The sequence below is a fragment of the Mus caroli genome, unplaced genomic scaffold, assembly GCF_978045245.1.
Source record: "Mus caroli unplaced genomic scaffold, Mus_caroli_1 scaffold_12, whole genome shotgun sequence".
Lineage (NCBI taxonomy): Eukaryota > Metazoa > Chordata > Mammalia > Rodentia > Muridae > Mus > Mus caroli.
This window is the reverse complement of record NW_028227267.1, coordinates 71,470,057-71,493,927: the sequence shown is the minus strand read 5'-3', so window position 1 is coordinate 71,493,927 and position 23,871 is coordinate 71,470,057. Positions and strand designations below refer to the sequence as shown.

General features: G+C 42.5%; 1 protein-coding gene across 4 annotated transcripts in view; it reads right to left on the bottom strand.

Annotated features, from left to right (window-relative positions):
* Positions 1-8,345: 8,345 nt before the first annotated feature.
* Positions 8,346-23,871, bottom strand: part of Zc3h13 (zinc finger CCCH-type containing 13) — a 60,609-nt gene continuing 45,083 nt past the window's right edge. For 3 of the 4 annotated variants that reach the window (XM_085828779.1, XM_021181995.3, XM_021181996.3), the window contains 7 exons: positions 23,021-23,124; positions 21,552-22,742; positions 20,593-21,105; positions 16,714-16,866; positions 15,510-15,710; positions 13,690-13,853; positions 8,346-9,186 (listed from right to left, as the gene is read on the bottom strand). In XM_085828779.1, the coding sequence (XP_085684905.1) occupies positions 9,016-9,186; positions 13,690-13,853; positions 15,510-15,710; positions 16,714-16,866; positions 20,593-21,105; positions 21,552-22,742; positions 23,021-23,124 (2,497 nt within the window). In that variant the 3' untranslated portion in view covers positions 8,346-9,015. The remainder of the gene's footprint in view (positions 9,187-13,689; positions 13,854-15,509; positions 15,711-16,713; positions 16,867-20,592; positions 21,106-21,551; positions 22,743-23,020; positions 23,125-23,871) is intronic. The other variant, XM_021181997.3, reaches the window with a different exon arrangement.

The following is a 23,871-nucleotide window of genomic DNA, read 5'->3' as shown; positions in this document are numbered from 1 at the left end:
TTCACAATTACATGCTAGCCTGTTATACTTCAAGATAACTAAAGGGGCTCGGTGGCCAGGTAGGTAAATTTAAGAGGACACCTGACTACATTTGCCCTTTAGGAGGATTTTCATTGTCTGTGAACAACCGGATTCAAGGTTGGACCCACTTAGGATTGTCATTAGCACAATACGAAGATTAATTAGGCAATAATCTCTTTACCAGCTGCCCAGGGGTGGATAACAGGCTTGGTAGCTTAAGTACATCTTTTTAACTTACTCTATATCTGTGATGGGGAACATTTCTAGGCAGTTGGTTGACAGTGGCAACAGTTTTGACAAAGCTTATTATTACTGCTTCAAATGGCTCTCGATCCATTGTGACATACGGATACTTATGAAATTCTTCATAAGGACTGCACAGGAGGCAGCGGTATCTGGCTCCTTCCTTCTCTGTCACATAAGCTAGCCCAGACAAATCACATGCTGTAACACCCCCACTACCCAACTGAAAAGACAGAAAAGCCACATGCTTTCCTTTGTTTTAGAGCTGCAACCCTTTAATACAGTTCAGCATGCTGTGGTGACCCCCAACCATAATTATTATGGTTTATGATGATTTTCATTGCTACTAATTGCTCCTAACTGTGATTTTGCTACTGTTATGAATCATAATGTAAGTATGTGTCTTCCTATGGTCTTTGGAGGTTGTGATCCACAAGTAGAGAAACACTGTTTTAGAGGCTTTCTCTTGAGGCTCTCTTCTCCCCATCCCCATTATCCTGTTCCTGATAGGTATTCTATTACTTCTGCCTTAAATTAAGCCATCTTGTCATGTAGCCTCTCTGCAGGCCTTAAGGAAAGCCCCTCTTCTTCTTAAGACTCTGCCACTCAGGTTTCAGCATGTTGTGTTGCACTGTTCCTTTCCAGTGCCTGATCACAGGCTTGAGAGCCCTGTGCCTAATGAAGCTGATTCAGAAGGGTGATTAGGCATCCGCACCATCCGCGCCATCCTTTCCAGGAGCCCACTTGTCCTGTTTTCTGTTTTCTCGACCTGATAGTTCTTATGTACACAAACCGAAACAGAAGTCAGGATTTAAAAGGAGAGGAGACGTCACCTCACTCATTCCCACGTGGCCACTTGGACAACTGAACTTCCACAGAGACAGTCCAAATAGGGCACCATCTCCAACCTGAACCACTGAATGCCTGCTTTGCTGTGCTTCTGAGCTTGCTCTGACCAACCATCCCTCAACCACCTCTCATGGAGGTCTCAGCAAGTTCCCTCTGGAGCTGCTCAATGTATCAACTGTTTGATGATTGAGCAATTCAAGGCTTTGAAGGTGGACATTGTGAGGTTGTGGATATAGCTCAGTTTGTAGAATATTCATTTACTATACACAAGTCCTGGGCTCAATGCCCCCAGTACTACATAAAAACAATAATGGTAGCACATGCCTTTAATCTCAACACTTGGGACATAGAGGCAGGAGTGGAAGATAACCCTCAACTATGTATTTAGTTTGAGGTCAACCTAGGACACAGAAGACCCTGTTTCTAAAAACAGACAAAGGTGGTACGTTAATAATAGTTTGCAAAATAAGCACCTAGTGTCTAAATATAGAAACATGTCACCGCAGATGACAGTAACATAATGTGCTGTTAAATATGTGCTATAATAGAAAAAAATAGTGTGGAGGAAACAGGATGCACAAAGTTAGCTTGCAGAGTAGACATTTGATGCAGTTGGAGATCAGGTGCAAATAGGAAGAGGGTAACTAGGAGGACTGAGCAGGAGACAGCGTTCAAGGCAGAGAAAGCAGCAGTCAACATTCATATAGAGTCTGCCACTATTCCTTTATGGCTATGGTGTGACACTGACAACACTCAGGGCAAATAGGAGAGCTCAGAGTTTCACAGACAGCCAGACATCGAGTCAGGAAGATATAGACAGTGTAAGAAGAATGAGGACATGATGGGAAGGGGGTACAGGGAGAAGGCCCATTTGTAGGCAAGACTGAGTTTGGATAGTCCCTTCCTTGTAGATTAAGTCATGCTCAGAGAGAGAGAGTTTACACAGCATTCTGGTAAGTGGTCCACATGAAATGACATTCAAAGCTGCTCATGATGGCTCATGTCTATAATCCTAGAACCAAGGAGGCAGACACAGGGCTACTGCTATGAGTTCCAAGCCAGCTTGGGCTGCACAGTGAAACCCCATCCTCAACAAAACAAAACGAGATCGAGGGTTTTGTATTAACTGTTTTTTTGTACATTTTTTCTTAGCCACTTGAATGTATTTTTAAATTGGTTATTTTCACACAATTCTCTTGGCCCGTATCACATTTTAGCAATCAGAAATAAGGTGTAGTTCCCACCTCCTAGTGCTAAAAGGCATCCAGTATAAATTGAAGGGTACTTTAAGTTGCCAATTGTGCAAGAATAAACTTCTGTGGGTTTAACCAATGGCAGATAGAGTGCGATGTGACATTTTAAAGGCAATTCTTGAGTACATACATAGAAAAATGCAAAGCTGTGTTTGAAGTGTAGTTTGGAGAAGGGACAACATAATTCTGTACTTCTGCTGAGTATCATAAAGTTGGCATCCCTAGCCCTGAAATTGCTGAAGAGATGGTTGGTTGGCAAACCTACTACCCACAATCAACTCTCACTTCCTCTGGGCATTTCTAACATAAGGGGCCAGTAAAAATGATACTCAGTTTCCCAGCCTCCTTTGCTTTTAGAGATGGTCATGTGATAAAACGGTGACAAATAATTCCTACCACCTACCAGAAATCGAAACGATACAGCCCAACCCTTGTTTATTTAATCTACACAAATAACCCCAGTAATCCACCATGACAGTGGATGCTGAGAGGACTATATGGGGGCAGGGGGACTTCCTGTGATCATTGCACCATATTTAGCACGGCAAGGACTATAGCAAGAACACACTGCCCAAATTTCTTCACTTCCTCGCTAACAACCCGTATAGAAGCAGACAAAAAGACTGAATACAAAGTGAAGTTCTATTTCAAGTAAAACTAGAAGACAAATAAAATCTTCACACGACAGTCAAAATAGCTGCCAACACCCTTTGATTGGGACAGTTAAGGGCAAAGACACAAGGTTGACCACAGAAGTCTTTCTGGACTTGGGTTGGTTCAGACAGGGAGAAGAGTCAAGGCTGCACAAAGCAGGGGCTACACTAGGAGACAGCATGTCTCTGAGGCATCAGCTGAGATGGTGGAGCCATGAAGTACGGAAGGCAACCATCTGCCAGATTTGCCCCAAGCCGCAGTATTGCAAATCATCCAATGTCAGAAAAGGCACCAGATGATGGATAGAAAAATAAAAGCTCGAAAGCTACAGAAAAATACATAATGCGCAATGCAATGAGACACAGAATGAACTAAAGGAATGGAGAGTTAGCTTGTTCCTTGGGTCACAGACTGAGAACAGTCCTCACAGCAGAAATGAGGGAACATTGAGACATTACTTACCTAGAAAATGCTGCTTGGTTACTGGAAGCCAGTAAGACAGTGTGTGTGTGTGTGTGTGTGTGTGTGTGTGTGTGCGCGCTCCTGTATAAGAATTCCAGAGGAGCTAGAAATCCAAAGTGAACCTGGCTTTTGGGACTGGTTTTACCAACACATCATCCAAAATCTGAAACGGCAGCAAGGGGCTAGTCAGAAGTTGGGATGTTCTTAGGGAAAGCAGAAACACAGGCCCAGAAGGTCCAAGGTATGGTCACTGATTAAGCCCTTGCCCTTTGGATTGGTGGAATGATGCTGGTGTTTAACAAGTGCCCAGGCATAACCTATACCCCAGGCTAGGTCACAGGGAGACCCAGATAGCCTGTTCCTAAAACTCGGGTAGAATGTCCCCAGTGAGACACTCAGAATCTGGCAGAAGCAAACAACACTTGTCTCTGAGTCTGAGGGTGGCAAGTCAGAGCCTGAATTTTTCCTATAAACAACTTTGCAAACTTCATTTTGTAAGTTATATGACTAAGCCTAAAGCTAGCCTATATAAGAGACGCAGACCCCAGAGCAACACCAAATATTAGTATTGTCAAACATAGACTAAGTCGAGTTAGCATCCAAGACATGGGTATTTAGGGCCAAGTAGTAATACACTGTGACCCACAAAACAAAACAGAAGTCCGTGAGCTCACACTGTTAAGAATGAAGAAACAGATGAGTAAGGAGAGCTGCAAAAGTGACAATTCTGACAAACGTGGAAGAAATGACAGAACTAGAAACCAGCACTTTAGCAATCACCACGGCAATATATACAAAATAAACATAATTAATATTAGTGATTGCTCTTCAATGAATATAAGATATAGATAATTAATATTAGTATAGTTTTATTCTATGTCTACAGATTTTTCTCTTTCAGTTACTTTCAAACATTTGTTCTCATGTCTTGTAAGTAACATGGAGTTACTTTTCTGAGTTTCATAATTACTGTAATGTAACTGGAATACTCCAATATATTATTATCACATAATATAACTTACGAATACTCTTGTTATGTTTTATTAAAAATCCTTTTGGCGGTCTTGGAACTGGCTATGTATACCTGGCTGGCTTAGAGCTTAGAGATCTGCCTACTTGCTGAGTGCTGGGACTAAAGGCATATGCCACCACACCCAGATATCCATGTCGTAGACCCAACCTACCGGGCCGTGTTCCCATTTCTCTCCTACTTGCCTTTTAGAACATGGTCGAGTCTCTCGTCTCACCCGTTATCCTGTGCTGTGCTTCCCAGTCCACACATTGTAAGACCAGTTATCTGTGCACCAATGTTCTGTCCTATTTCAGTAACACGGGACCTAAATTTAGGAACTAAAAGCCTTGCTGTGGTAAATTCCCAGCATCACTTGTCCCCAACAGTAATAAGTTTACGAGAGCTTTGGGGAAAATGGCCACATTATGTTCCAGATACAGCACTGAGCCATGTGTGACTACTTTAAGTCACACAAAAAGGCAAAACCTTGGTTCCTGTTACAGGTTATCTTTTCGGTGTTGACTGCATTCACACAAGGCAACTGCATCAGGCCATACCACCATTGTAGAGAGTTCCAGAACAGCACAGTTTTAGACCTGCCAGAGCATCACTCACCATCCTGGTGCTGAGCAGTACCAGTTAGTGTCCATCACGTAGCAAAGCAAGGTGTTTTAGTCCAGATGTCAGCACACCCCAGTCTCCCCAGCCCCTCAGCCCAAAATGCTCCCTCCCGTCTGCCCTGCTGGCCCTGCAGTTTTCATAAGATCTTGCCTGGCAATCTAGGACACCTTTCCTACCCACAGTCTATTCGAGCATCCATTTCCCTGCTCAGCCTTCTAACTACTATGATGTAAAAGTCTACTTACATCCCATTTTGCCTAAGCCATGGAAACCGACAAACCAACAACAGTGATACCAGCACGATATGATAGACAATCTGAAGAAGTTAACTCTATCATTGGGAAATTTTGTCTACAGCTCTATATAGAAAGGTACTAAACAAAAGCTGACGTCACCTTCAGAGTAGAGTATAATGCTATGCCCAGAATACTTACATGGGAAACGCAAAAGGACTAGTGAATAAAGGAAATTTATGACTCTTGAAGGAGAAATTGACTTCCTCTCCTTTGAGCTGGGGTTCGACCCCAAGCCACTAAGCAAGTGCTCTACCTGTGAGCTATATTCTCAGCACCACACGCCTTTAAAGATATATTTTATTAAATTATGTGTGTGTATGTATGCTTGTGCAGGTGAGTACAGGTGCACACAGAGGCCAGAGGCATCAGATTCCCAGGGGGCTGGAGCACTGGAAAGAACAGCAAGCACTATTTATTAATGGCCCAATCCATCACTCCAGCCCAGTCTACGTTTAATTGCAGGCAGCTCCTTCCTGATGTTCTAAAGCATCATCAATTGTCACTGAACACAGGCATCTTCACTCAACACAATAGTAAGGAACCAAGTGGGATGTACTGCAGACTTAAAGTTGCGCAGGTAAGGACGAGTCACAAATCCCTAATGTGGCTATGAGGTAGGATGGGCACCATCTGAATTCAGTGGTCCGGACGGGGAGATCATGTGATCAGCGGCCAGGCCTTTCAGCCTAAGCTACTACTTAGGCACACTCGCAAGTTTCCATCAATGGTGGATAGGTGCCTGAGGGAATGCCAATTCAGTTATCTGACCACGCAGCTCTTATTTATCTTGCACTACAGATGCACTTCTGCCTCCCCCCCCCCCCTCTAACCAGCAGCTAGAACTGAGAGGTGCCATTACAGCAAATGAACAAAGTGGTGAGAGCTTTAAATCCAAGTCCATACTTACAGATTAAAAGGTGTCTTCTAGGTATTAGGTCTAGAGTCAACAAGAGACCCAACAAGACTTGGGTGGCATTTTATCTGTGTAACAAGTTTGGAAACACGACTGAATCGTCTTTCCCAACTGGGAATCGTCTTTCCCAACTGGGAATCGTCTTTCCCAACTGGGAACGTGATGCTATGGAAACAGCGGTCTCATGCAAAACAGATGGTCCTAAAGCTCTCCTCTGCAGCCTGACAGGAAGGCAGTTTCAGCCATCTAGTTTCCATATGAGACAGTGGTTGCAGGTCTGGCAGTCTTGATGTTTGCTGTGAACACCAGGCTGGCCTTGACTTCACAGAATCCCACCTGCCTTAGCCTCCCAGGGCCTGTGTTTAAGGCAGGCACCATCACACCTAACTTAGGTAATTTTAGATAGTTTCAGCAGTAGTGGACAAATGAAGCCATGGGTTTTTTTTGTTTGTTTGTTTTTGTTTTGTTTTGTTTTTCGTCATGTTTCACAATTCTGGGAGCTATTAGTTCTAAGACTTGAAATTTCTCTAAACTATTTTTCTTGGACTTTAAACCTTGATGCTGCAGAGCCCAGTGCTCCCTACTGCAGTCAGGAAGTGGTCTCCTGCTGGCATTCACTCTCTGGGGTCCTAACTTTCTGTTCTTTTCTTTTCACTTACAGCATTTGGAAAGAGCAAATGACAGTAAGGATTTACTCCCTTTCTCCTCTGGTGGTATTTCCTAGAAATGGTTTCAGAGCTATTTTGAAAATGAGACTATTTCCTTTGCTGTGTGGATATCCCACATAACAAATGTCTGAGATGAACTTAGAAGAAACTCAACATAATAGAATGATGTTCTGAAGGACTAGCTAGAGGATCGGCTTAGGAGACATTAACTCATACCAAGGAGAAGCCGGCTAAGGGAGTCCTGCCTCCAAAGTGTCCCAAAGTTAAGTCACGTGTTAGCCGGCCTGAGAGAGATGAGCAAACACTAGGATGTGGGGATATAAATGTTTGCTCATCAGGGTGGATCAGCCACGGGGCCCTTCCTCAGAGAATATGCCTCTGACAGGCAGTTCAAGTGGGCAGCGCAGGGTCACAACAAATGTTAAGTCCTGGCCTGCCATAAAGTCCCCAGTTCTCTTCTTGAGAAATGCATAATTCTACCAGGTGGGCAACATGACCCTGGATAACAACTATTCAAAAAAGAATAACACTGGTGTACTTAAGAATTACGTCTGGCAGTATCTTTGCTATGTAAATCTCCCATCTGCCCAAGTGGCCAGACTTGTAGTCTCCATCCTCCGTTTAATTTGTTCAAAGAGTAACCTGGGGCCAGGACCTAACAGATTTAAAGATGATAGTGTGTATAAAACACATAAGCCTAACGGGTATATACAAGCTAGCAGAAACGTCTTTTCGAAGCTGACTCTTTGGGCACCAGCCCCAGCCCCAGCTAGCTGTGTCGTTAGTAAAGGGCTCTTACTTGATTTCTCACTGGGAAGACACACTATTGCTAGAACAAGATGAACAGGCACACTGCCCCAGTGTCACCAAGCAATCTCCAGAGATGGGATATGAGGCCCGAGAGAAGTAACACAGCTCATGGCTTTAACGGAGCCCCACGAAAAGCCAGGAGCAAGTTAGAACATCTTCTCTATTAGCACCTCAGCACCACTGTCTGCCCAAATTCTTCAGCTTACTGTCTATCCCAAGTCCTCCGGAGAGTTTGCTTCCTGAGCGAAACACACACAAGAACAAACTATTCTGAAACTTAAAGAAGTAAACTTTGCGTAGCACAGGATGGACGGAGGCAGCTCAGAACTGAGCTCAGGTGGCAGGATTTTCACCCTGGTCACAGGTTTGCCTCCAGAATTGCGAGCTGGATATGAAGTACGCCCTCCAGTGTCCTTACACGTATGCAAGTGTCCAGTGCTAACTACACAAGCAGGAAAATATATGAAGAATGAAACTATAACGCTGGTAATACATGTTTCTAGGTGTCTGGAGTCTGATGAATAAAGAGCAAGGAAAATCTACAACAGGAAAAGGGAACATACATTTATTAAAAATAAAATAGCACACAGTCTCTGATAATGAACAATTAAACCCCACTCAAAGGTCCAAAGACTTCCAATATATAATGTAGCAATGTACACGTGTAAAAAAAAATCCCATGGAGTCATTTATTTTAGAAATTTCAAAAGAAAAAACCCAAACCACCTGGGCTTCCTGTAGTGGAGACGGCCTCCCAGCATGCTTACTAGGCTGGCGCTCCTCAGAGCTCTGTACATGGCCCTGCAGCCTGTGCAGCAGCTTCTAGCAGCACTCCTTTCTGACTAAGGTCGGTTTCTGTGTGATGATCCAGAATGAAAATCAGTGCTTTTATTTTACAGGAAGTATTCACAGGCTGGAAGAGCAGGGGTGACCTGGTTTCTTAAAATCTTCCATTTTAATGAAAACACAGACGAAATTACTAAATCTAGACATTTTCACATTATTTTGCCTGAGTGTCAATTACTGTATAAAAATTAATGGAAAATCTTAAATGAACCAAAGCTGGTGTCTCTGAAGATTGAAGTTTTTCACTGCTGATGTGGCTGGTGACTCTTCTGTCTCTGTAGTTAGCAATGTCTTCAAACCAAAGAACTTCAAGAAAGATTATGCACTACTGGGAAGATGGAGCAAAAGGGCCGTCCTCAGTCTTCACCTAGGACACACACAGCTCCTGCTGGATACTGCACGGTGCTAATTTCCCATCTTCAGTCTTTTCCTGTCCAGGGGCATGGCAGGTGGTCTTCTTCTTAAATAACCGAAGACTTAGCCGAAGCAGCTCATTGTCTACCATCGGAGTGTTTGTGTACGCCTGCTTCACAGTTCCCTGTTCGGAAGAAACAAAAGCAACAAGCTGTACATTGCTGGGTGACAGTGGGAAAGCAAGGCAGGGCACCTCCACCCAACCCCGATGTCAGCTGAGCACTGACTATGACTTTAACTCCACATGTTGAAGCAACACTAGGATTCTGTTCAGGATCAGCAAGCAAGCTTCAGTGGGCACCCTGTTGAGCTCCTACTAAGGTGGGGTTCCTAAACAGTTCCCAACAAGTCCTTAACTGCATTTAGTCTGCACCTCTGAGGAGAAAATAGAACCAGAACAGAGAGGAGGCAGCGTGTGCTGAGTCTCTGCTTCTCCCGCGGGACACAGCCGTGTCCACCGTGCCGAGGGACACCTATATTCAATCTTGCTTTTACCCGACAAACTGCAAATTCTGAGGAAAGGATCTCTTTTTCCTCATTCTTCCCGCATAAGTCAAACACTCTTCCCTCCTTATTAGTCTCTCAGCACTTGGGCCACAGGACTGAATAAAGTAACATTTTATGTACAATCCTATGAGGTCTAATACACATACAGACTCATGCAAACATGGCGACAATCAGGGTAGACAGGCAGAGTCTTTACTCAATGAAGCATTTACTTCATATTCTCAACCCTAATCCTGGCAACCACTGATGTCTTCCGTAACCACGGATGTTAGTTCCGTATTCAACATAACGCCTTTGAAAGGACTGCATGTTGCACAAGACGGCAGTAGTGTGTTCTGTTGACAGGTATTACCCATGTTCAATTGTGCTACAGTTCATTTTCTGCTGAGGAAGAACACGGGAGGTGGATTCAGTTTGGGGAAGAGTGTGATCAAGTTGTAGCTGGTTAATTCTTTTTGGCAACTGATATAGGTAATGAATAGGATTTCACTGCAGCCTTAATTTATACTCCATAATGGCTAGTGATGAGACACATCTATTCATGTGCTTAATGGCTATCCACATTGGCTTGATGTCTGTTTAAATATTTCACCATTTTGAAAAATTTTCTATTATTTTTAATTGTTAGTTCTTGAGGATATCTGCATATATTTGGGGTATTTAAGAAGTGTATTCATTAAGTACTGTCTCCCAATGTTTGTGTTTTCCTTTTTTTAAACCAGTGTCTCAATTTATGAAATATTTCATAACAAAAATTAATTTTAAAAATTGAAACTATTTTATACTCTCCTGTCCCTCTTAACTGGCTACATTTCTTTTTTTTTTTTGTTTGTTTTTCGAGACAGGGTTTCTCTGTGTAGCCCTGGCTGTCCTGAAACTCACTCTGTAGACCAGGCTGGCCTCGAACTCAGAAATCCGCCTGCCTCTGCCTCCCGAGTGCTGGGATTAAAGGCGTGCGCCACCACGCCCGGCGCTACATTTCTGTCTACTTGTGCAATTGGCTTACTTTCATTTGACTGAAATTCTATTCTTTTATCTATACCACATTATTCTAATAGTATATTTCACAGTATCTTGAAATTAATAAATTCTCCCATTTATTTATTCATGTGTGTATGTGTGTGTGTAAAAATGATATGTTGAGATGTCACATAAACTCTAGAATCAGCTTGTCTATCTCTACAAAGAGTACAAAAATCTTGGTTGGATTTTTATCAGAATTTTGTTAAATCTGTAGACGAGTTTCTAGGGAGAACAATAATTGCATGATATGATCATGTATTTTTTTTTTCTCTGTTTAGTCACAGTGAATGATTTTAGAACACTGGCCAGTCTTCATTCCTGGGGAACCCATATTTGATTGTGGCACAGGACTCATTCCATTCTGTAGGCTCTTTATGACTGTCGGCAGGCACGAGCGGGGTGAGCAGCGGTTTTCGAGGAGTACTTGCGATGCTGGAGCTGTGGCATATGCTGGGAAGGAAACACTGTGCTGCACCCGTGTTTGATTGGTTCTTATCTTGGTTTTCTTCTTTTCTTTTGTTTTAATACTTAGCAGATTTGCAAGCATGAATGTCCAGGGTGGAAATTTCATTTTTAGAAGGATCTAAACTCAAGTCTTCTATTCCTTCTTATACAGATTTGGTCGTTTGAGGACTCCGTCTATTCGTTGCTACTAAACTTTAACGCAACCTTTTTCTTTTCTTCTTTTATTTTGGTGCTCAGTGCTGAGGACTGAACCCAGGGCCTTGGGCTCACCAGGCGAGCCCTCTATTACGGAGCCACACTGGACCTCACTACTCTCCTGTCACCATGGCATTCGTAGTGTCATCTCAACTTTCCTCATTACTGCTCATTTGTGTTTTCTTTCTTAGTTTAGTTAGTAGACTATTAATTTCTTGAAAAACCAAACATACAAACAAATAAAAAACAGCTTTTGGTTTCACTATGTATTTTTCTAATGTCCTTCTATCTCTAATTTTGTTAATCTGCTATTATTTCCTTCCTTTTATTTGCTGTATATTATATGTTATAATGATAAAATGATTTTAAAACTCATTTACAATAGCTACGTGTTATCTTTCCTTATTTTTCCTATGGTGCTTTATACTTAAACACTTCAAAGTAATTCTCCTATAAAGTGATAATGTCAAATATGTGGTTAGTAGTTTTTCTACTTTTTGTCACTGAAGAAAAATCTATCTCTTATCCCAGGAAATATCCCTGTTCTATTCTTCTCTTTTGTAGTGACATAAAATTTAATCCCAGTATTCTTCATGGGGTTTCTGAGCATTTAAAACTGTTTTCCAGTTCTGTCCTGTCTCTCAGCGTGTGCTGTTATTTGTAACCCAGGCTGGTCTCAAGCTCAAGACCCTCCTCCTCCCCCTGAGCAGAGCTCACAGGCTACAGAAGAGTTCACCAGGTCCACCTACTGCTGATGTCCTTAACACTGAGAAATCTGAGCACTCACAATTCCTTCTGCAGATGGATCAATTAAGCCATTCGTAATGAATCATTAAATGTCACAATGTGTCATATGGTCCATTAATTATCTGTACTCTGAATTATAAGATATAAGGCTCTAAACAATTCTTGTTGAGATTGTTCAGGGCTTTTGAGTCGCTATTGTGTCTGAGGGACACAACAGTATATTAGGGAGGAACCAAGAAGTATCATAAAATATATTTTACACAAAGTGGTCAGAATCCTGAAGATATTGGCACTCCTTATTAGAATCAGCCATAATATGATGCAAATGTAATTAAAACTGAAATAATAATAGGATAATGGTGACTATTGCTATACATACATGCTTAGAGATGGGGGATGGTAATACTCAAGGGAAATGCTGAGTTGAGAAAGGCTACCAGGAGAGATAGCACCTAGGCAGCAGAATGAGATATTAAGGACATGTAGAACAGGAATAGCAAAGGAAAATGACTATTGTAGTGTTCAAAAGCCATTTTCAATCAGGACTTTATGTGGGAAAGATAAGATAGACAGAGGAGAAAGAGTGACAGATAGAGACAGACAGAAGGAGGGGGGAGGAGAAGGAGGAGACAGTGCGATAGAGACAGAGACAGAGAGGGAAGAAGGGAGGAAGGAAGAGAAGGCGGGAAACAAACAGAGGGAGAAGGAGAATGGAAGGGGAGAGATGGAGAGGGAGAGGGAACACACAGAAGCCAGAATAGGGTACTCCCCTGGAGTTAGAGTGATGTAGGTGGTTGTGAGTCACCCAACACGATGCTGGGAACTGAGCCCCAGCCCTCTGGGAAAGCAGTAAGTGCTCTTAACCACTGAGCCAGCTCTCTTGCCACATAGACTTGACTTTCTAAAAAGTTTCCCATCGCTCCTATCAGTGTTCATTTTAATCTTTAGAGAGGGTTTATATCTTTTGTTTTATAATTTTTTTAAAAGATTTATTTATTTATTATATGTAAGTACACTGTAGCTGTCCTCAGACACTCCAGAAGAGGGCGCCAGATCTTGTTACGGATGGTTGTGAGCCACCATGTGGTTGCTGGGATTTGAACTCTAGACCTTCGGAAGAGCAGTCGGGTGCTCTTACCCACTGAGCCATCTCACCAGCCCCTGTTTTATAAATTTAATCTCCTCAAATCTCTCTTTTTTTTTTAATAGAAATTTAATAGGAAGAGAATCAATGTTTTCCTGCGGACTCCTGTAGGATCTTAGCACTTTCTAACGTTACTGGCCAGTTTCTTTTGTCACATGTCCTCCACACTCACCTACAGACCCAGTTTCCAACTTTAAAAACCCCAAGCCTCTCCCAACATCTTATGAGATCCTTTTCTGATGTTTAATCACCTCCATTACTTTGTAGTAAATACTGACACACGCTCTGACATACAGTCTGCTTTATTACTCTATAGTAAATACTGACACACGCTGACATACAGTCTGCCTATTTTAAGAAGCCTTGCTCCCAGGCAAAACAGCTCACAGAATGAATCGACTTTTGTGCATGAAGTTTGGAATGACAATTATTCACAACAACCACTCATGTGAGGTCTTCCTGTACGTGCCTGGGAGATGAGGAAAGCAAATTCACAGAACAGTTAAGATGAAAAATATACTATTCCTACCAACCACTGCGCGGTACCTTTTCGTTCTTCACAAGCTGCTTCCGGATTGCAGAGTCCCGTCTGAAACATAATGCTTTACAACACGGTCCCAGGTCACTAAGAAGACTTGCTCGCTCTTCTTTTCGAAGTAAAGCAGCCATGTTGAGAGCCCCTAGTTCATGTTCGAAAAGGCTGTCTGCATCTTTCAATCAAAACAAGCATATGTTAAGTTTCCCTAATAGCCAAGTGTCACCATTGACTTAACTGAATACTCCAAGAACCTCTCATTTACTAAATCAGAGTTGACAAGGCAAGCAGCAATGGTCCCCCATGAACAGACCTTCAACACACAGGTACCTTGTTCATCTTAATAAGAACAATAGTGTGATGTTATTTTAAATTTAAGATGTGCCAAAAGCAGACTTGAGAGGGAGAACGAGTCCACTGACTTGGGAGAAAGGTCAAGCAAGAGCGTTTAAGTCAAGCTCAGGGTCTGGCCTAGCAGTAAATCCATCCCACTTACAGTCCTACATCTCAGGACAGCTCTACAGCAAGATTCAAACACAGTCACAGCAGAGACAGTGGCCTCTGGAACCTCTGCTGTGAGCACAGCTAGGTGTTAGCCAGACGCCTCAGACACATGGGACAATGTGTTAAGACACAATAACATGGTTTTCGATCAAACTATGTAAGGGAAAGAGAAAACACTTAGCTTGACACACACACTGACACATAGACAGACAGATAGATGCATGTGTGCATGTACACACACAGAAATTTTTATTAAAAAATTAGGATGGGATAAAGTAGACAGAAAAACAGGGGTTAGAGGAGGTTTTTCCCAAGGCCATAGATCTAACCAAAGTGAAAAGAATGTGGTAAGAACCTTCAGATCATTTTTCAGGTTACAAAGTGTTCACAATTATAATATTAGTAGTCTTAATAAGAAATGTAACTGATTATGGGACTAGGAGAAAGGACATAGGCTCGTGACACTTTTAAAACAACCCCCGCCCAAAACAAAACCAAAACAAACGTAGTAAGTAATGGTGCCTTCACTTTTCTCCCTCCCCTGATTTAAGCATCTGCCCAGCCTCTTGTTGATAAAAGTTTTAGTAAGCTACAGAAAACCATCAGAACAAAACCACCCATATATCCATACTTTAAAAGATTCAGTTTTGCTAAAAGTTGTTGCAATAAGGTGAAATCCTTTCTGACTGACAGTCAAAGCATAACACTCCTCTGTTCCAGGCACTGTTCACAGTGTCCTACCTGTAGTAACTACGCTGCTCTTCACTGCAGTCCAAAGACCTTGGTGGTGTAAGCACTCCAACTACAACTCACAGGAACAGATGGAGACTAGGTGACAAGCAGGGTGTTCTCTGGATCAGCGACCCTACCCACCAAGCTAAACCATTCTATTAAAGGCTTAACTTAGACTTTGCACTTGGGCACATTCCTCTGCTTGTTACCAGGTGAAAAGGTTGTGAAGTCATCCATTATTTGCTTAGAAAAAAAAAAAAAAAAACTACCAACATCATGAACTGCTTTGTTTAGCCCTGGGCAAAGCTGTGTATTCTGACACCTGAACTTCTGTGTTAAAAAGCAATTTTCTCTTTTCTGTGGTGCTGCAATTGAGGCTAATGCCTCCTGCTTACACTCAGTCACTGAGACAAACCTCCATCCTTCAAGAACATTTTTGTCAGAATTAAGCTTTCCTTGAACTTAAGAAATAATATCAATAACTCCTTAAAACTGTTCCTGGAGCACAAGTTCTGCAAGACAACCAAACGGAACCCTTCCCAAGACCACACTAACAATTACAGCATGTTACACAGTGAAGGCAAAGGAAAGTTACCTTTGGGTTTTTCTACAAGTTGTTGACATGTTTCTTTAACTTTGGTAAAGAGCTCAGAACCAGCCAACTTTTTAGAAATCCCAACGCGTAGCAGAACAGCTCCAGGCGTGAACTTTAAGAGTGCAGCCCCAGGCTCTCTCGGTTCTTTCGGGTGCTTTGGCATTAGTCCAGACCAGTCCACATCTATTACATCTAATGGATCTGTAAAACAGTTAAAGAATGGAAGAACAGGACTTTATTTTATACTAAGAAATGGCTGTCTGAGGCTGCCGAGATGGCTCATCAGGTAAAGGTGCCTGCAGTCAGAGCTGCCAGCTTCAGCCTGATTCTTGGAACCCACATGGAAGACAGAGAACTGCCTAGGAAAAGCTGTCTCTCTGAGTGCCACACATGCTCAGCCAACAAAAAGGTAAGTGATTGAATGTAAAAGGGTAACACAGTGACTAGTCACACATAGCAGACAAGCTACTGAAGAGGTGTGACAAATTACATCTATAAGTTAGGAAATAAAAGGTCAAATGAAATAAGAATATTATACAGATCCAGACCAAGTCAAGTAACTCCTTATTGTAAGAACAACAAGAAAACAAAACAACAGGCAATGCCTATAACCTGGGGCTTGGGAAGGTGCAGGCAGGAGAGTGAGCAGTCACTGTCAATTATACAGGGGGTTTGAAGTCAGCTTGGAGTGACTACATGAGATCCTGTCTCAAACACTAAAATAAACAGTCAGGAGTGTTGCGTCCCAGCACTCACTCCAGTGAGCCAGGCAATGTACACAGGCAGCAAGGTAAGGACAACAGTCATGGAATGGACACATTTCAGAAAAGGAACTATATCAGCTGTGTTCAAACAAACTTCAGCTACGTCTATTTTTGAAAGTTGTTTAAAAAGTTGACTGAGCCCACCACAGTTGTGAAGTCTTGCATCGCATACCTGCCATGGTGGACACTGGCAAGCAGCTGGGATGTGCTGAGGTTCTGGGTGAGATAATGTGAATCTGAAACTCTGGAAAAGAACTCTTACAATTCTGCTCTTCCCTAGGACACGCTTCCACAGGGAGTGCCAATTAAGAATACAGACGCACACACTGTACCATTCTTTTAATGGGAAGAGCTAAGTGCCCCTTACCACCTCTTACGGCAGAACAGAACCAAGCACGCATTCCCCCCACACTGCACTTCTGAGCTCTGCAGTGCGTTACCTGGCATCTTCTCTTCTTCCTGCTGGTCCTCTCTCTTTTCTGCATCCCCTGCCAGAATTTCATCCAGCTCGTCATCACTGATGGGCTCATATCCTTCCCCAGCACCAGATCCTAACGAATGTGCATCATCTAACTTGGAGTCGTCATCTCCTGCTAAACAGACAAAGGAAGTTCATGTCAAAAATAAATAAATAAAAACCAAAAGGGAGTTATAAAAACTAAAAGTGGAATTAAAAGGCACTGGGCATAATGATAAGCCATAAAAAAGTTTGTTTTTTTTTTTTGTTTGTTTGATTTAACCAGAAACCTACATTGCTTAGTCAAACACTTGATACATTAACCTGAAAATTCTTACTAGTCACATTCTTAATATTAACAATATAGCAGCAATATACAAACGTGCTATGAGGCCACAATTAAAAGTATTAGAAATAATGTTGAGTAGGTCGCTAAACTGACAGCTCATCCATATGTGCACACTCGATTGTGCCACTTCACCCTGCCTCCCTTGTTCCCCTTCCTTCTGCTGGAGCTCTTCCTCCACACGCTCCCTCCTACTCCATGTCTTCCTTTTGTCTGTTATTTTCAATAATAACACCTGAACATAAGAAAATCTAACTCCTAAAGGCTATAGTAATTTTTTACCCAAATAAACTCATTTTAAAAACTTGCAAACCTATTTTAAACTACAGTATAAGCTCAAATCTTAGTCTATGATAATTAGCTCATTATATGAGCTTTTTAACTTTGAGCACAGATGTGAAAATGCATTTAATTTCTACTACCTCTCCATTCCACTTCTGTCTCAATGTTTTCCTTACTGAATAAAATTTTTGGAAGAATGCTGTAATCTACTACCAAAGTGTCTTGTTGCCATCAGTAGTATAAATCTATTTTGTTATTTTATCGACTTTCCCCGGCTATTCCCTGGCTAAGCTTTTATTTCCTGCTGAGTTAGTTGTAAACCCAGTCCCCAAACTATAAATATGCTTAATTATTTCTAAGCTACATATTTTATGGATCTATAACCCTTGTTTTCAAACTGTAACAACAGGCTCATGGGTATTCATCTGCAGCATAAAAAGTTTGAGGCTATAAAGTAGTTCTAATAATTCTAATAGTTTTTCTACTTTTCAAAAGAAAATTCCTTTATGTACTCTATTATTCTCAGTAATAGCAACATATGCTGGCTTGTGAGGCCACTGCAGGACACCTTAGTGGACTTGCATAAAAGTCCTTCTTTGGCCATGCTGAGTAATGAAGCTGTTCCTAACAAGAAAAGTGTAGCCTAGGATTTGATACCTTCTCAACATTTTTATGCTATGTTTTAACTAGGTTGGTCTTCAGAACCGACTTTTGATTTTTTCAGATTGAAAATCTTGATTAGATGAATCCACTTTGTTACCCTAGTTCCGGGCATACCCTAGCTCTAAAATCAATGACTCCCAGAGTGCTCCTGCACCAGCTTGGCTCTGAGCCTCTGGCATATGGTAAAAGGCATTCTGACCACTCCCAACACCTCCATCGTGGAGAGCCACAGCGTGTGCCCTGAAGCACAGGTCACAGGTACAGCGGCTGCAGTGCTGGTAACTAGATCATCAGACCTGGTTGCTGGGTGCAGCAGCAGATGCTGGCCCTGGTGCTGTTCTCAGCTGAGTGGCCCATGGAAGCACTGAGGAGTCTCAGGCATGTGCATCACTGAAAAGCTCATGCCACCATGTGTAATACCTCAAGAGAGCTGCACCACCGTGGGTGGCCCCCTGAACCTCTTCCACAGCAGAGCCTCCTCCCCCAACAATGGTTTACTGATTATTCTCCATCAATTCATTTCCAAAGCTAACAATTCTAATATTATTATACTAATAAATTTCTAAAAATAAATGTACACACAAGTTTATCTCCCTCACTTTTTCCTACCACAGCTGAGTAAAATATTTACGTGATACAGCAAACGATTCATTTCTAAATATTTATGCATTTTATCTGTGGTCACAGTAAACAAATGATATATTCAGGATGAAGACAGTGACTCCAGTCCTAAAAGACCTATTATAATGACTAGTTCAATTATATTCAATTACATCCCAAGGCTGCACTTTCATTAGAACCATAACTTGCGACCCGATGCTACTTATACTCCAAATTGAGATGAGAATGTAATGTGATGGGAACTTAGATGTTTCTTAAATGGAAAAACAGTTATACAACCAACAAATGTAACAATCCACTGTTCTAAATTTTACTATACAGGCCAATGCTATTATACAGCAAAACAAAACAATCAAATAAAGAACCCCAAACAAAACAAAACCTTATAATCTGCTAAGCTGAAATGAAAGGCTATGTCAGAACAATGACGTAAATCCGGACAGTAAAATTGGAGAGTCCAGAGGCAGAATTTCCAAAGAATTCTCAGAAGCCATCTCCTGTTAACCTGAGGTACATATAGTTCACCAAGAAATATTAGGTGGAGAGTGCATACACAGGCTAAGCATGAACAGCATGGTGTGTCATGACAGAGTCCTGATGACAAAGGATGGAATTCATCAACAGGAGAAAACCATGGGAAAGCCATTCTGATACAGTGCAGGGTTGCTCACAGATACAGCACAGTGGAGCTCAAAGAGCAGCTGCATTTAGCAGAGAAAGCTCCAGAAGGCAAGTAAAACATTATGTTTGTTTGTTAGAGTGAGAAAGAGATGACAAAGGGAAAAGGAGGCTGAAGAAGGATGAGAGAGCAGACATGCCAGAGTCAGTTTGTCTGTCTGTGGCCTGGGCATGAATTCATAAACAATGATGTTTTATTTTTAAACAGCTATATGACAGCATTTGACTTATATGACTTACAGTAAAATATACTAATTTAAAAAGTTGACTGTTTACATCTCTTGGTATTCTGATTAGTTAGCTCAGTAACACCTGTTTTAAACACACACACACACACACACACACACACACACACACACAGACGACTTAAGGACATTTCTACCTTAGCTTTCTTATTACATTTCACCTCAGTTTTGAGCATAAATAACATCAGATATTGAGTCATGGTTTTAAAGGAAGTTTAGATTTCCTACATAACTGAATTGAATTAACTCTAACAAACTGAACTGGTTGTAATAACTTTTTTTTGACTAAAGTCACTATCCCTCACCCCTACAGTGAGTCAGTTTGTCTGACGCAGTAGGAGTGAAAGGTAGTGAGAGACCCTGTGGGGACTACGTTCCATGGTCGGAAGGCTGCCTCTGCCTGGGTCACGTGCCTGATGTGGCTCAGTACTCTAACTGAAGAGCAGGCTTCTTCAGTCTATCTGCCATTCAAGAGGTTTGGGAGTGAGGTTCTTATTCTACTGCCCTAGCAAGCAGGGATCACTAATGGCTATTTAATGCTTCACTTCGATTGTCACATGTTGAGACAAGGTCTTCTTGCTTTATAGACCAGACTGACTGCTGACGGGAACCTGACACTCGGGCCTCAGCCTTCCTTCCTGGAGACAGCTCTGCAGGTGGGAGCCATCATGCTAAGCTGATCATTTTCAACATGGAAGAATAAGATGTGATGTTATTACAGGGCATAAGTAATGCAACTAAGTGACCTTTATGTCAACTTTTCAAAGGCAGCGATGGAAGTGAATGTTGTGGAGCTCTGCTCCCTACCTCCTGCCTTAATCATTACTTCCCTACCTCATTAAGCTCTCTGAGAAAGCTGCCTGGACAAGACCACTGAGATGAACACACCTTTACTCTCACAGGCTCCCCCACCTCATCTCCTTGCACTGTCACAGAGCACAGTCAATTCACCTATTCATTCATGGATGACTTTAACAGAAAACTGGAGAAGGAACGGGGAAAGACAACAGAAGAGCGGCGCCCTCACCTTCCAGACTCTCTGTTCTCTCAGCTTTACTCACATCTTCAAATCCCTGCACAGAGCCCAGGTCTCTGTCCATCCTTTCTTTGTCCAAGGCCACGGTGTCCCGGGAGCTGCCTTCCAGATCTCTCTCATGTTCACTCTCTAATTTGACTTCGCTTCGTTTCCCAGATTCCAGCTGAGATGTCTCAAAAGTTCTCTCTCGTTCTCTGTCCCTTTCCATGGGGTCAGCGATCAGTCTCTCTCTTTCTCTGTCCAAGTCTCTCCTTCTGTCCCGGTCTCTGTCTCGTTCCCGAAGCCTGTCTCGGTCTCTGGTCCGAGGCCATTCTTTGTCCGCTTCTCGATCCCATTCCCGCTGTCTGGGATCTCTCCGGTCCCTCTCCCGCTCTCTGTCATGCTCATACCTGTCTCGCTCTTGAAGTCGGTCTCTACTGTCAAACGACCCAGACCTTGAGTGAACTTGCCGATCCGACTCAGGAGAGCTTCTTCTTGAGCTATGGCTTCTGGAATCCTGGCGATCTGCAGCGAGTGCACATGTGTCAAGTTAACACAGAAACAGGAGCAGAATGTTTATCTTATAGTCCCTCACAATTTATAACTTTTCTAGTTTCTACATGTTCTGTTTATATACTTTATATTTCTACATCTGTAATCTCACACATCCAAACTCACTTTAAGGAAAAATTTACTTCTCAATTACAGAGCTAATTAAAATGTTTTCTCAACTGTCCTTAACTATTTTCACTACTGACCAAAGCATCTGTAACACACACACAAGCCTAGGCACTAATACAGCTGATTTTTCTAGTCTTTAACTCCTTCCCTATCATAATTTCTATAGTTAAAAATGCAGGCGGCGGAGAGAAAGATAGTTAAAACACACAAGCCTGATCAGCAACACACCATGAAGACCCACTGCACTCGTTTCTTCCTAAGAGAAAAACAGGATCAACTCAATTCATTACCTGAAGAAGTACTTCGACTGGGTTCTCCACGCTTTAACTGATCAATCCTAGATTTTCTTTCTCCTGTGATTTCTAGGCTTTTTGTTTTTTCTCTATCCCTGGAGCCACTATGGAGCACTCTCTTCCGACTACTCTGGTCATCCCCACTTCGATGAGCAGAATCATTAGATGGGGAGCGTAGGCGACCAGAGGTGTGGCTGCGGTGACTTCGATTGCTTCCGAGGCTGCTGCTTCTTTTTTGATCCACCAGCTTGCGATGTGGTGTGTCTTCTAGGGTCACATGGGACACCTCTACCTTCTCCCCTCGTGCCCTGTGGCACTTTCTATGTGAGTCTTCACTGCCATTGGTATTGGAGGTGGCAGCAGAGCTTGAAGAGGTGGCAGAGGTGGTAGCAGAAACAGCTGAGGAGGCAAGAGCAGTGGCAGCAGTACTGGCAGCAGCCACAGGGGGTGGAGGAGGGAGAAGAGAAGACAGAGGGGAAGGGGTGCTCCCAGGAGTGGCAGTGGCTGCAGTGTGCTCGGCTTCCATACCCTCTGTGCGGTCAGGCACATCCTCATCAGACCAGTCACTAAAGGCTGTGTCTTCTTTCTTCAGTGGATCCTCGAGGATACCATCCTTGTCAGTGGAAATGTCAACCAGCTCCTCCTTGATGGCCAAAGGGGGTGTGCGAGGCCCTCTCTTCTTCTTATTCTGCGGGGCTGCCTCTTCGTCAGAAACATCAGAATCACCCTTGGATCTTTTACGCTTTTTTTCAATGTTTTTCTTCTTCTGTCCTTTTTTTGGTGAAAATACCTGACTCTCCTCATGTGTCTCAAGGCTGCCCCTCTCTATTCCAACATCCTCCTCCTTCTTTTTCTTTACAGGTTTCTTCGGAGCCTTTGCTTTTTTCTTTTCATCGTGGGCTCGATCGGACCCATCACGGTCGCGGTCTTCAGCCTGGCGATGGCTGAGGAGGTCTTGGGCACGCACTCTCGAGCTGTCCACGCTTTCGGCCTGCTCCCTTTGCCTGTCGCCACAAGAAAGCTTCTCTTTGAGTTCTTGCTCTTCGTATCGCCTGGAACTCTCCTTTCTTTCTGATTTACGATCCTCTTCTTTCCATCTACCTTGCCTATCTTCTGTGAGGTGGGATGGGCTGAGAGAACGAGATTCCTGTGGCCGTACAACCTGGCTCAAGAGTCTATGTTTTTCATCTATACAGAAACATAAAAGTAGTCACAGCTTCATTAGGTCAGTAAATAGAACACATCACATTCAAACTTCAAACTCAGTTTTCATTTCAAAATGGCAGTAAAAATAAAAACACATCTCTAACCACCAATATTAGGAAAGATAGTGGCCTGGTGTAAAAACAGTATTCCTAACGCACTGCATCACATAAGGAAACTCTTAGCAGCACAGAACAAGAGCAATCTACGAAGCCTGGCTCGTGGCCACAACGAGCATGCACAGACAGAATATGACTACTCACTTTTGTCATCCCCACTGTGGTAGGTGTCACTGTCAGGAGAATGCTCCCGCCGGCGCTTGGGGGACTGCCGGGGGCTGGGACTCCCTTCGTTTCTATAGCGTTTCCTAAATTCGGACAAACAGAAGTTATAATGTTCCACATGGGGAAAAAAAAAAAGACTTCTGTACTCTGCTTTTGACCAGTGCTACTTCACATAAGTAGAACATACAATTACAGAAAGTAACGCTGTCAGAGCGATACTCAGAAAGGACATCTGGGCTTTTAATAAAGTTTCTTTACTTTATTTGCTAAAACATACATCTGTGAGTTAAAACTCCACAGGGACATTCCTCTTTACACACATGAAACACTCATGGGAAACTTGCCAGATCTAAATGCTCCAAGCTGGGAACATACAGCAGAGAAATCAATACAATAATGTCTTCTGTAATACACCTGGCCAATTTTATATGCCTCATGCTGAGAAGAGGGATCAAAGCCTCTAGAGTTACATAAGGAGTTCAAAGGTGGCCTACAGCCACATTAACTCCATGCAACCTGATTAAGTTCTTTACAGCCCCCAAACCAAAGTTCTCCTGTCTGAAATTGAGAGAAAAGTAAAAGCCCTTCTTATATAACTAAAGCGAGCTAAACTAGTTATGTGATCAATCTAGCAGCATGTGGGCACACTGGGTACATTATAAAAATCCCTTTCATTGTCAAAGAACTAAGAACTAAGTCACTTGCTTAATGGCAAACAACAACAACAAAAGATAATTCATGTGCTTACATATTTGTTTTTATAACTAAACTTCAACTTAGTGGCTTAAACACCCCGTGTAAATTATTCTAGTGTGCTCTTATATGCTCAT